Source organism: Artemia sp. Qi Xiang Cuo, chromosome 3 (assembly GCF_049724085.1).
Source record: "Artemia sp. Qi Xiang Cuo chromosome 3, ASM4972408v1, whole genome shotgun sequence".
Lineage (NCBI taxonomy): Eukaryota > Metazoa > Arthropoda > Branchiopoda > Anostraca > Artemiidae > Artemia > Artemia sp. Qi Xiang Cuo.
Window position 1 is genome coordinate 82,999,144 of NC_142796.1, and position 13,206 is coordinate 83,012,349.

The 13,206-nt window shown below is 34.9% G+C and overlaps 1 protein-coding gene across 1 annotated transcript in view; it reads left to right on the forward strand.

Annotated features, from left to right (window-relative positions):
- The first annotated feature begins 728 nt into the window (after positions 1-728).
- LOC148954639 (sodium-dependent dopamine transporter-like) overlaps positions 729-13,206 on the forward strand; it is a 188,470-nt gene continuing 175,992 nt past the window's right edge. The window contains exon 1 of the mRNA XM_089087178.1: positions 729-926. Within this exon, the coding sequence (XP_088943304.1) occupies positions 803-926 (124 nt within the window). The 5' untranslated portion in view covers positions 729-802. The remainder of the gene's footprint in view (positions 927-13,206) is intronic.

Genomic DNA, 13,206 nt, shown 5'->3' on the forward strand with positions numbered 1-13,206 from the left:
TCTCACACAAAGCTGGTTTTGGGAACCGATTTCAGCATCTGTGGACAAACAATATTAATAAGAAAAATTTGATGAAATAAAAGATTTTTGAAAGAAAGTTTCAAAACAAAAAGTCATTGATGGAAATAGTAAACTGGAGTCTATTAATAGTTGCTTGATTGATCTCAGCTTAGTTCTCGGTTTAGTTCTCAGCTCAGTAGTGGGGTCTTTCACCACAAATACCTCTGGCTGACTATTTATTTGTATCCCTATTTTTTTGTGATGATCATGATGAAAATCAGCGCTTATTTTGTAAATCGGCGCCGAAAACTAGAAAATTTTTCAAGCTCCAAATCGACGCACATTTCTTTTGAAATTGGCACTGATTTTGAAATCAGTTCCTGAAATTAGCTACGTGTGCCCAGCCCTTAACTTGTCTCATTATTAAATTGCAAAAATTCTAAGAAACGCCAAATACTAGATGGCGTCGATAGTTTTTTTTTGTCAAAACTAGCTTCAGTTCTCCTCCTGTAAGATACCCATACCTTTTGCACTAGATCTAAATGTGGAAGGGTATAAACCTAGCTCATTTAAAAAACCTTCATCTATCCTGTCATTTCTGCCAATCAATTTCCACGAATTAAAAGCGGAATTAAATACGTTTACAAAAGGCATTTATCAATTCTTGATTAGACTCGTTTACTTGGTTTGGTAATAAGCTGACAGTTTGCAAGTTTTGTTTGCCGTGAAAACCGCTCGAGCATTTTTCCTCCTCAGGGTTTTTTCAGAAAATGAAAATCATAGCTGTTACTCGGAATTTATTATGAAAATGGTGGAAAATGTGTTGGAAGATGATTCAAAACGCAGTCGTATAATTGATGATAGTGATATACCTTTGATTGATGCTGATACTGATATTGTCACAACTAATGATATACAAGGAACAGGTAGGATGTTTTTTTGTGTTATAAGCAAGGGCGATCTAGGATTTTTTGGGGGAGGAGGGATGTGAAAAAAGCTGGTACTTACGTCTTATAGTGACCTCGCAGTTGTCCTTGATCTGGGTAAAACCAGTTTCTCTGTTTGTATTCTGAAATAATTAGCTTAGTCTCAGTGAGATAAACTACAATGCAGGTATATTTTAATTAAATATTTAATGTATAGAGTTGGTTAGGTTAAGTATTTAAAATACAGCGTTCTGGGCGGCCTGCTTTCCATAATAGCAAGTATTAATACTACTACTACTAACAACTCACCGCAGCACCAAGCCGCCTGAGGTCAACACAACTACGGACGCTCCTCCTCCATCCCAATCTATTCAAAGGCTCCTTTTTACACCCTCCCAGGAAGTTCTAATTTCCTTTAAATCTTTATTTGTGACATCATCTCATCCAAGACCCACCGGCGTGTCCACACGTCCGGTGAGTTACAAACCTTCTCCCAGTAATGAGTTAATGTGCATGGTGACGCAGAACACCATTGTGGGAGCATCCTCTATAGGAGGAAAACTGCGGCAGGGCGTAAGATCCAGATCTATGGACAACGGCCTCTACCAAGGGCTACCTCAACCCTTTAGGGGTACCTACAAGACTGGGAACCTTGCGGTCAACTTTATTTCCGCTTGACGAGTGGTGCCCCTCGAGGAAATTATAGCCTAGTAAATGACACAGCATTCGCACGAGAGTCTGATTAATGGATAATTCTTCTGGGCTTGGTCTGTTTTGACCACAGTTTATATAATTATCCAGAAAGCTTATCGCAGATCATTTCTGGTCTTCGTTCTTGGTGCGAACAAAAAGCTCCTCCCACTTCTTCGTGCAGTTATGGATCAGTGTGTTTATACTGTGTTTGCGTCAATCAATGAGAAACGTTTAGAAAGTGCATTATTCGAAATTGTAAAAGCAGAAAAAAACTTGGTGAGCCGGCCAAGCGGTTTGCAAGTGTCCCATCTCACAGGTATGACTTAATTTATATACAAATTATGACTTAATCTATTATTTACATACAGTGGACTCAAATGATTGACCTATGTAGGATTTTGTAAAAAAGGAGGTGAAATTTGAAAAAATAAGGAATTCTTTTTTCTTCTAATTCCCGATGGAAGGGGTTGAAGGGGTTGAGGGGTTGGTCCAGGATTTTTTCAGGCGAGGGGGGCGCAGAATAGGTTGATCTGACGAATTTACGTTTGGAGCCAGTTAAATTAATGCAAACTTGCGTTAATTAGGTAAATTACGCTACTTTAGTTTAGACTAATTTACGGGGGTAACCCTCGCCCCCCCCCTCTGGATCCGCAACTGGATAGTTTATCATTTTTTTTTCACGTCGTGATGTTGATAGTCTGAGTTAGTAGGAACCTGTATACTTGCAAAATCTAGTTACCTGTTTTAGCAGAGAGCCTAAATAATACAAGTTTTGTTATCAATCCCTTTTTTAGTGTGAAATGTGCAGACCTTTCCTGAACTTTAAACAATAAACACCCCTGTTTGAAAATCTTTTGAGAAAAAATCTATTTGAGAAAAAATTGATAAAACTTTTAAAACTGTAATATCAATGCGAAGCACCAAATATCATAATCAAATGTCATCGCTTTATGGCATTGTTCAAATAAAACGTATTTTTTACTTGATTATCGTCGCAAATTTATTCCTTGTCTTTCTTTTCGTTCTTAAACAAATGTTATATTTACCTTTTGCTTTATAAGAACACACTATATATACATTTATATAAGTTCATATGCAGTGTTAACGCCATACCAATTATTTTCCTTTCCTTTTTTAGTCTTTAATAATAATTTCTGGCTATTTTGAGTTTGAGTTATTGTAGGCTTCTATTTCTACTGATCTTAAGTTTAATATGGCCTTTACTTTTCTTTAAAAAAAAAATTCTTTTTCGTAAAGTTTTCGTAGTGTATATATATATATATATATATATATATATATATATATATATATATATATATATATATATATATATATATATATATATATATATATATATATATATATATATATATATATATATATATATATATATATATATATATATATATATATATATATATATATATATATATATATATATATATATATATATATATATATATATATATATATATATATATATATATATATATATATATATATATTTATATCGGCGCGTACAAACAGCTCCTCTCATTTGATATGCCATCAGCGGTCCAATTACCCTGGAACACGTATTTTGGCAGAAACTTTCTCAAAATGCCTTTGAAACCAACTTGAGACTTCGAAACCTACTTTTAATTCCTAAAAACATCTAATAATAACATTACACTATTAACTACCGATTTTCATGTATGTATTGGAATAAATTAATTTAAAATTAGTTTCTTCAAAATTACTGTTCCAACGTTGAAGCCAAGTTTCGCGTCCAAGAGAAATCTGACTTGTCTACCCGTGAAAAGATCTGATGCCGCTTATGTTCCTACGTTCTCTGGAGCCCTCGCACCCCGGTCCGGGTTTTTATAATGGGTGAAATAGGGAATGATCATACTGGATAATTATATAAACTGTGGTTTTGACGGGTGTTTTCGGGTTGAAAATTTTCTTTCTAGCTAATTTATCTACTATGGGCTGCCTTCCCGTAGTAGCATAATATTTGTAGGTATGAATATATAATAAGTTGGAGGTAATAGGCTTGAGACTGGCTGTGCAGAATTTTGACCCTTGTTGATAGAATAGCATTGCAAAGTGCTGAAAACCATGTTGTGACCAAGATGGGCCTAGGATTGCACAAAGCCTCCATTCTTCAGATTGGAGGTCCCAGGGACTTCTTGCTGTCTGGTTCTAAGCCGGCTTAAGCGCTTCGGTGTAGACTTGAAAAGATATATGATCCCCGTCCTGCACTGGTATCCGGGATCATTGCTTTTCCTGAGGCGAAAGTTATTTCAATGATTTAAAGAACATGAAAATTGGAACCTGGAACGTTACGAAGTTAAAAATGTCTCTCTTCTGTTTTGAATATAAAATTAGCAATCTAAAAATGTCTTTCTTTTGTTCTTTGATTTCTCCTTCTAAAGAGTAGCTATTTTATACAATTACCTGTGCTTGTCAATAGAGCCTGCACTTTATAAAGATGGAGGGGGCTAGAGATGTATTGCCAAAAACACGAACAAAAGGATAAAAACAAGGTTACAATTAGCAATCTAAAAGTTTCACTCTTTTGTTTTTAATATAAAATTAGAAATATAAAAATGTCTCTCTTTTGTTTTGAATATAAAATTAGCAATATAAAAATGTCTCTCTTTTGTTCTATGATTTCTCCTTCTAAAGAGTCGCTATTTTATAACATTAGGCTACCTGTGCTTGTCCATATAGCCTACACTGTATAGAGATGGAGGGGGCTAGAGATGTATTGCCAAAAAAACGAACAAAAGCATAAAAAAGAGGTTACAATTAGCAATCTAAAAATGTCTCTCTTTTGTTTTGAATATAAAATTAGCAATCTAAAAATGTCTCTCTTTTTGTTTTGAATATAAAATTAGCAATCTAAAAATGTCTCTCTTTTGTTTTGAATATAAAATTAGCAATCTAAAAATGTCTCTCTTTTGTTTTGAATATAAAATTAGCAATCTAAAAATGTCTCTCTTTTGTTTTGAATATAAAATTAGCAATCTAAAAATGTCTCTCTTTTGTTTTGAATATAAAATTAGAAATCTAAAAATGTCTCTCTTTTGTTTTGAATATAAAATTAGCAATATAAAAATGTCTCTCTTTTGTTCTATGATTTCTCCTTCTAAAGAGTCGCTATTTTATACCATTAACTTTGCTTTTCCAAATATCCTAAACAATATATATATGGGGGGGGCTAGAGATGTATTTCCAAAAACACGAACAAAAGCATAAAAACGAGGTTACAATTAGCAATCTAAAAATGTCTCTCTTTTTTTTGAATATAAAATTAGCAATATAAAAATGTCTCTCTTTTGTTCTATGATTTCTCCTTCTAAAGAGTCGCTATTTTATACCGTTAACTGTGCTTGTCCAAATAGCCAACACTATATATAGATGGAGGGGGCTAGAGATGTATTGCCAAAAACACGAACAAAAGCATAAAAACGAGGTTACAATTAGCAATCTAAAAATGTCTCTCTTTTTTTTGAATATAAAATTAGCAATATAAAAATGTCTCTCTTTTGTTCTATGATTTCTCCTTCTAAAGAGTCGCTATTTTATAACCTTAACAGTGCTTGTGCAAATATCCTACACAATATATATATGGAGGGGGCTAGAGATGTATTGCCAAAAACACGAACAAAAGCATAAAAACGAGGTTACAATTAGCAATCTAAAAATGTCTCTCTTTTGTTTTGAATATAAAATTAGCAATCTAAAAATTTCTCTCTTTTGTTCTATGATTTCTCCTTCTGAAGAGTCGCTATTTTATAACTTTAACTGTGCTTGTCCAAATAGCCTACACAATATATAGATTGAGGGGGCGAGAGATGTATCGCCAAAAAAACCAACACAAGCATAAAAACGAGGTTACAATTAGAAATCTAAAAATGTCTCTCTTTTGTTTTGAATATAAAATTAGCAATCTAAAAATGTCTCTCTTTTGTTTTGAATATAAAATTAGCAATATAAAAATGTCTCTCTTTTGTTCTATGATTTCTCCTTCTAAAGAGTCGCTATTTTATACCATTAGGCTACCTGTGCTTGTCCATATAGCCTACACTATATAGAGATTGAGGGGGCTAGAGATGTATTGCCAAAAACACGAACAAAAGCATAAAAACAAGGTTACAATTAGCAATCTAAAAATGTCTCTCTTTTTTTTTGAATATAAAATTAGCAATCTAAAAATGTCTCTCTTTTGTAGTGAATATAAAATTAGCAATCTAAAAATGTCTCTCTTTTGTTTTGAATATAAAATTAGCAATATAAAAATGTCTCTCTTTTGTTCTATGATTTCTCCTTCTAAAGAGTCTCTATTCTATAACCATAACTGTGCTTGTCCATATATCCTACACTATATAGAGATTGAGGGGGCGAGAGATGTATTGCCAAAAACACGAACAAAAGCATAAAAAAGAGGTTACAATTATCAATCTAAAAATGTCTCTCTTTTTTTTGAATATAAAATTAGCAATATAAAAATGTCTCTCTTTTGTTCTATGATTTCTCCTTCTAAAGAGTCGCTATTTTATAACGTTACCTGTGCTTGTCCATATATCCTACACAATATAGAGATGGAGGGGGCGAGAGATGTATTTCCAAAAACAAGAACAAAATCATAAAAACGAGGTTACAATTAGCAATCTAAAAATGTCTCTCTTTTTTTGAATATAAAATTAGCAATATAAAAATGTCTCTCTTTTGTTCTATGATTTCTCCTTCTAAAGAGTCGCTATTTTATAACATTACCAGTGCTTTTCCATATATCCTACACTATATAGAGATGGAGGGGGCTAGAGATGTATTGCCAAAAACACGAACAAAAGGATAAAAACGAGGTTACAATTAGCAATCTAAAAATGTCTCTCTTTTGTTTTGAATATAAAATTAGCAATCTAAAAGTGTCTCTCTTTTGTTCTATGATTTCTCCCTCTAAAGAGTCGCTATTTTATACCATTACCTGTGCTTGTCCACATAGCCTAAACTATATAGAGATTGAGGGGGCTAGAGATGTATAGCCAAAAACACGAACAAAAGCAAAAAAACGAGGTTACAATTTGCAATCTAAAAATGTCTCTCTTTTTTTCTATGATTTCTCCTTCTAAAGAGTCGCTATTCTATACCATTACCTGTGCTTGTCCATATAGCCTACACTGTATAGAGATGGAGGGGGCTAGAGATGTATCGCCAAAAACACGAACAAAAGCTAATTTATCTACTATGGGCTGCCTCCTCGTAGTAGCATAATATTTGTAGGTATGAATATATAATAAGTTGGAGGTAATAGGCTTGAGACTGGCTGTGCAGAATTTTGACCCTTGTTGATATAATAGCATTGCAAAGTGCTGAAAACCATGTTGTGACCAAGATGGACCCAGGATTGCACAAAGCCTCCATTCTTCAGATTGGAGGTCCCAGGGACTTCTTGCTGTCTGGTTCTAAGCCGGCTTAAGCGCTTCGGTGTAGACTTGAAAAGATATATGATCCCCGTCCTGCACTGGTATCCGGGATCATTACTTTTCCTGAGGCGAAAGTTATTTCAATGATTTAAAGAACATGAAAATTGGAACCTGGAACGTTACGAAGTTGAATAATTACTATCGTATCGATATTTTGACTGACGAATTCAGACGATTTGAACTCGACTTATTAGGAGTTTCAGAGACTCATATCCCAGGGATAGGAAGCATGAAGATTAGGTGATATAGAATTTGTTTACTCAGGCAGGAAGGATGGGGTACATAGACAGGAAGTGGGGCTCATGATGAATAAGGAAGCTACTAAGTCTTTTTTTAGGCTGGGAAGATATTAATAATGTAATACTAATTACCCATTTTATGACTAAAAAGTTCAGGGTATCAATTATAGTCGTATATGCCCCTGTAGAACCGACTGACGGAAATACTAGTGACTCAAATGAATTTTACTTAGTTGCAGGAGGAAATAGACAGGGTCCCAGGTAGAAAAATGATGCTTTTACTAGGAAATTTTAACGCCCAGGCCCGTAGAAATAATGATAGATGGTATCCTAGCCTAGGCAAATTTGGTGCAGGAAAAGAAAACAGTAATGGCTACAGACTTTTGCAATTTTGTAGGTATAAAAATCAAGTTATAACCACTACGATGTTAGGTCAAAAAATGGCCCATAATTTAACATGATATTCACGTGATTGTAAGACAGTAAACCTTATTCATTATGTTATAGCAACCGACGACTGGCAGGATCGGTACAAGATGCTAGGGTATATAGAAGTGATGTTCTTAATGTTAAAAGTAAAGATCACCATCTAGTAGTGTCTAAGTTTAGTTTAAAGCTGAAATTTCGGAAGGATAACTACCTCCTTGGAAGTTCTGGTGTTGGTAGACTCCAGGATGGGAATTTGAGAGAAACTTTCCAGGAACATTGGAATACTAAACTTAAGAGTTTAAAATTTGACAATGTGGTAGATGGTTGGAATTATTTTGGAAAAACAATTTGTGAAGTTGCTGATGGTGTCTTGGGGAAGAAAGTTAAGACTGCAACTAGGAATATTGCCTGAAAAGGCTTTAATAGAGAGAAGAATTATTTATACCAGAATTATTATGCTAGAATTATTTGAGTGATTGATCATATGAAAACAAAAGGAATGTAAAGAAAGCGGAGAAAGCATTAAAATATGAACTAAGGAGGTTTGAAGCGGTGGCTATTGATAAAATGGTCGAGGATCTGGAAGATGCAGCTAGACGGCATAATAGTAAAATATTGCAGTGGCATGTTAACAAATTGAGAGGGAGTAGTCAATCCGGACTTGTCCCAGTTAAAAATAGGAACAGGGTCACAATTAGTGATAAGGAAGGCGTTGAAGAAAGATGGGCAGAACATTTTGAGAATGTGCTAAACCGAGATATAGTTGCAGGAAAACACACAGAAGAAATTGAAAAAAATTGTAATACCTTGGATGTGAAGGAAGATTTGTTTGTGAGGAAGAATTAGCGACTGTACTAAAAGGATTAAAAAATAATAAGGCTCCTGGTGCTGATAGTATGGTAAATGAGTTTTTTTTTTAAATATGGTGGCTCTGAGGTTAGAAATAAGTTACTGAAGATTATGAACATGATTTTTGAAAAAAGGGAAGTACTTAACGATTTTAGAAAAAACTTAATTAAACCACTGTAAAAGAAAGGTGGTAAAAGCGAGTATGGTAATTATCGAGGCATTAGTCTGGTCTCTGTAGGTAGTAAATTAATTAGTATATGATACTTTTAGCCTTAGAGAGGCTGTAGACAAAGTCTTAAGAGAAGAACGGTGCGGTTTTAGAAAAGGTAGAGATTGTGTCGACCAAATTTTCGCTCTTAGGTTAATAACTGAGAAGTGCCTGAGTTGTCAAACACTTATCCTTTTCTTATCCTTGTATGGCATACCAGACAAAAACATTAAAGTGATTAGTGCTATGTCCGAGAATAATACTGCTGCGGTAAGGGTAGGAAATGAGGTTAGCAGCTGGTTTTGTATTAAATCAGGAGTTAAGCAAAGTAGCGTTCTATCCCCCTTTATATGAGTAGTATGTTACCTTATACTTTGGGGACTTTATGTACCAAACAGGTTTTTCTGGTAGGTAATTCTATTCTACTGGTCATTACATCTTTCTTTGCCAAGAGATTTACCGGTCCTATGATTAAGGACAAGTTTTTCTGACGTAGATTTCTAGTTCATGATATACAAGTTTTTTTTTAGGTTAAATCCGTGGTCATTCATCTGTAAGTTGATTAGTAGGTTTTTTTTAAAAAACTTGGCTAATAGGTTTTTAAACCTATTACTACGAACGCTACATGCATTCCATTTTTGGAACTAGGAGCGAGATTGTGTGATGCTATCAGACTGGTTTCGTTTCATGGGTTCATTAATAGAACGAGTAATGTTTTTGAAAAGGGTAATTACTTCTTTAGTTTAAGAGATTTGCGAATTTTATGCAAAAAGTTACTCTATTTTCACTACTGTGACCTGATTGAATTGTCACCGACACTGAGATTTAATCGCTGCTAAGTCTATTGTTATTGCGAAAGGGGTTACTCAATTTACTTCTTAGTGTTAAATGACAGATTTCCAAATACGATCATTTTGAAAAGCAGACAAAAAAAATTGGTTTGTCCCCTCATTTCTGTAAGGCAGGAGATAACTTAATTTACTTAGACAATGAACGATATTAATTAGTGATTGATTGTATCAGTGGAGAAAAAAAGGATTAAACTGATTAACAGTTAAGGTAGCCCCAAAGGAGCTGTTAACTGAGTTAATTGGTTATAAATTTGAAAAATACCTAACGACGAATCGGAAACGTTTGATTAACATTTGCAAAAAAAAGGAGTAATGGGATTTGCGAATTGGAGGAGATAGGGTGGTTATGCACTGTATAATACACAAGTGATGTTTTGGAGAGTTAGGGGTCGTGTGTGTCTCTTTGGGCTATGTGTGTCTCTTTGGGAGCGTTTGAATCTTTTGGTTACTAAAGTATTATATTTTCATCGTGTTTTAGGATATTTGATTAGGATTAACTTAACTTCATTCCTTGAGTGTTGTCGGGGGTAACACGTAAGTACCAAATTTTGAGTTCACTGCAGGTGATTATCCACAAGGAGAATTTTCCATGGGGAGGGAATTTTCCAGGAGGTGAATTGCTACAAGTTTCACGGGAAATCATCCGTACATAGGTTTTTTCCAAATTTTAAAGAAAATTTGCAAATGAAAAGGGGTTTTTTGCACCAAACTTATGTTAATTTCTGCTCGTTTTGGGATTTTGATTCGATTATTTCCTACATTCTTTACAGTCTCATGAAATGTAATTAAACAAATATAAAAGATTTTTCAACTAAAGTAAGGAGCGAGTTTAAAACTCATAACAGATTTTCTTTAAAAATTTATAAAAAAAAGCAAACTTCACAATAAAGAGTAAGGAGTTAAGGATGAGACAGACTTTTGATCTTTTACATAATTAAATAAATAAAAACGGGGGGTTCAGTTGTGCAGGGTTTCGGTTATACAGGGGTTCAGTTAAAGAGGTCTCACTTGCACAAAGGTTCAGATGCATGGGTATTCACTTGCTTGGGGTTCAGTTACATGGGGATTCAGTTACAATGGAACCCACACAAAAAAAACAATGAGGGGACACACAAAAGCCAAATTAGCCCAGTGGCCTACAAGAAATCATGGGTTGCATGGGGGGTTGACTTGCACGGGAGTTCAGTTAAAGGGGGTACAGTTACACGGGAGTTTAGTTAAATTGGGTTGAGTACAAATATAAAAGATTTTTCAACTAAAGTAAGGAGCAAGTTTAAAACTCATAACAGATTTTCTTTAAAAATTTGGAAAAAAAGCCAACTTCACAATAAAGAGTATGGAGTTAAGGATGAGACAGACTTTTGATCTTTTAAATAATTAAATAAATAAAAACGAGGGGTTCAGTTGTACAGGGTTTTGGTCATACAGGGGTTCAGTTAAAGAGGTCTCACTTGCACGAAGGTTCAGATGCATGGGGGTTCACTTGCTTGGGGTTCAGTTAAACGGGGATTCAGTTACAATGGAACCCACACAAAAAAAACAATGAGGGGACACACAAAAGCCAAATTAGCCCAGTGGCCTACGAGAAATCATGGGTTGCATGGGGGGTTGACTTGCACGGGGGTTCAGTTAAAGGGGGGACAGTTACACGGTGGTTTAGTTAAATTGGGTTGAGTTGCACGAGGGTTCAGTAGCACGAGACTTCAGTAACACGGGGGATTCAGTTGTACAGGGTTTCGGTTATACAGGGGTTCAGTTACATGGAGGGTATAGTGACATTTTAAAAGATGATTTAAAAGATGATTTTAGAAGAGGATTTGAAGATGAAACTCTGTGGTCGCTATAATACACAAGTTCCATTTGAAAAGTGTTGTGAGGTCTCCTACCCCAACCCCAAAGGGTTCCGGTCCTCCTACCCCAACCCTGAAGGAAGCCAGCGGTCCTCAAAGGTCCCCCAAGCTCCCAAAGGACCACCCAGCCCTGAAGGGCCCCCTCAGACCCTCAAAGGCCCTCCCCGGGCTCCCGTCTTTCGTAGATGAATGTTGTCTGAAACTTATGTTTCGGGGTGTATGGGTTGCTATTTTCGACTTTTCGGAGTTGGATTTCTTAGTCTTTCATAGGTATGTGTTGTCTGAAACCTATGATTTGGGGTGGATGGTTTGCTATTTTTGACTTTTCTGAGCTGCATTTCTTACCCCTTTCATAGGTGTGTGTTGTCGGAAAATTATGATATGGGATGTGTAGTTTGCAAGTTGGACTTTTCAGAGCTAGATTTCTTAGTCTTTCGTTGGTGTGTGTTGTCTGAAATCTATGATTTGGGATGTGTGGGTTACTATTTTTTTACTTTTTTGAACTTTATCCTAATTGCGTAGCTACTAAAGGAACATTTTTGTTGTATCTATTGGTATCAATATTCTGTTTTTTAGAGTTTAAGTTACTATTGAGCCTTACGTGCCTGAAATCATGAATTAGAATATTTAATTAGCTGTTTGGGTTTTCAAACATAGTTTTTTAGATGTTCATGAGTGTTAGGTTTCTGGAGGGTTTTATGACTCCTCCCTCCAATGAATTCAGATGGTTTTAGGACTCATCCCTATAGCCATAATTCCATTCAACCTTGAGTGAAGATATAAAAGTTTGATGAAGTATTTTTCTACTTAACAACTACATTAATGACTTCCAAGATGATAGGACTGTATGACACATAATTTATCAGTTACCGAGAGTTCAATGACTCCTCCCCACAATGACTTCCATGGGTTTTATGACTCCTTCCCACAATGAATTCAGATGGTTTTAAGACTCATATCACTAGTCATAACTCCGTTCAACCTTGAGCAAAGGTATAAAAGTTTGATGAAGTATTTCTCTACTTAACAACTAAATAAATAGTCTCCAAGATGATAGGACTGTATGACACCGAATTTATCAGTTTGAAAAAATCATCTTGTGGTGTTATATTCGAATGTGCTTTTTTATTATTGTCTATAGATCTCGAAGAAATTGACTGTTATCATTGGTTAGTGAACTATAATCTGTTTTGAGTATGATAAAAGCTTGTGGAGTACTACATTACGTTGTATAAACAGACTGGGATTCTATGATAGAGTGATTACACCACTTAATAATACTGGTCAGGAACTGAGAAATGTCCAGGAGGAAGTCAGTGAAATTTGCAGGTTTTTCGGAGTTGAAGCACTCAACGTAAAGGGCAATGTACCTAAAGATAAAGTTTTAATTCAAAAGTGTGACCCTAGGATTCCACTTTTCAATCTAGAAGAGTTTAAGTGTCCTAAATTTGAAGGGGGTTATCACCGTCCTGAAGACGAGATTAGGTTCTTCGCACAGTGGATACCTAAGAACATACCTGATCGTGATAAATCCATAAGACATGTTAAAAACTATTCTATATCATGGGACCATCGTTTGTGGATGTTTAAGATTGAACTCTAAGTACTATTTTTATGTAAATATTTGCTGTTGTTTTTCTTTTCTTTCTCAAAAAAAGAAAAAAAAAAATCTGTTAATACATTTAAG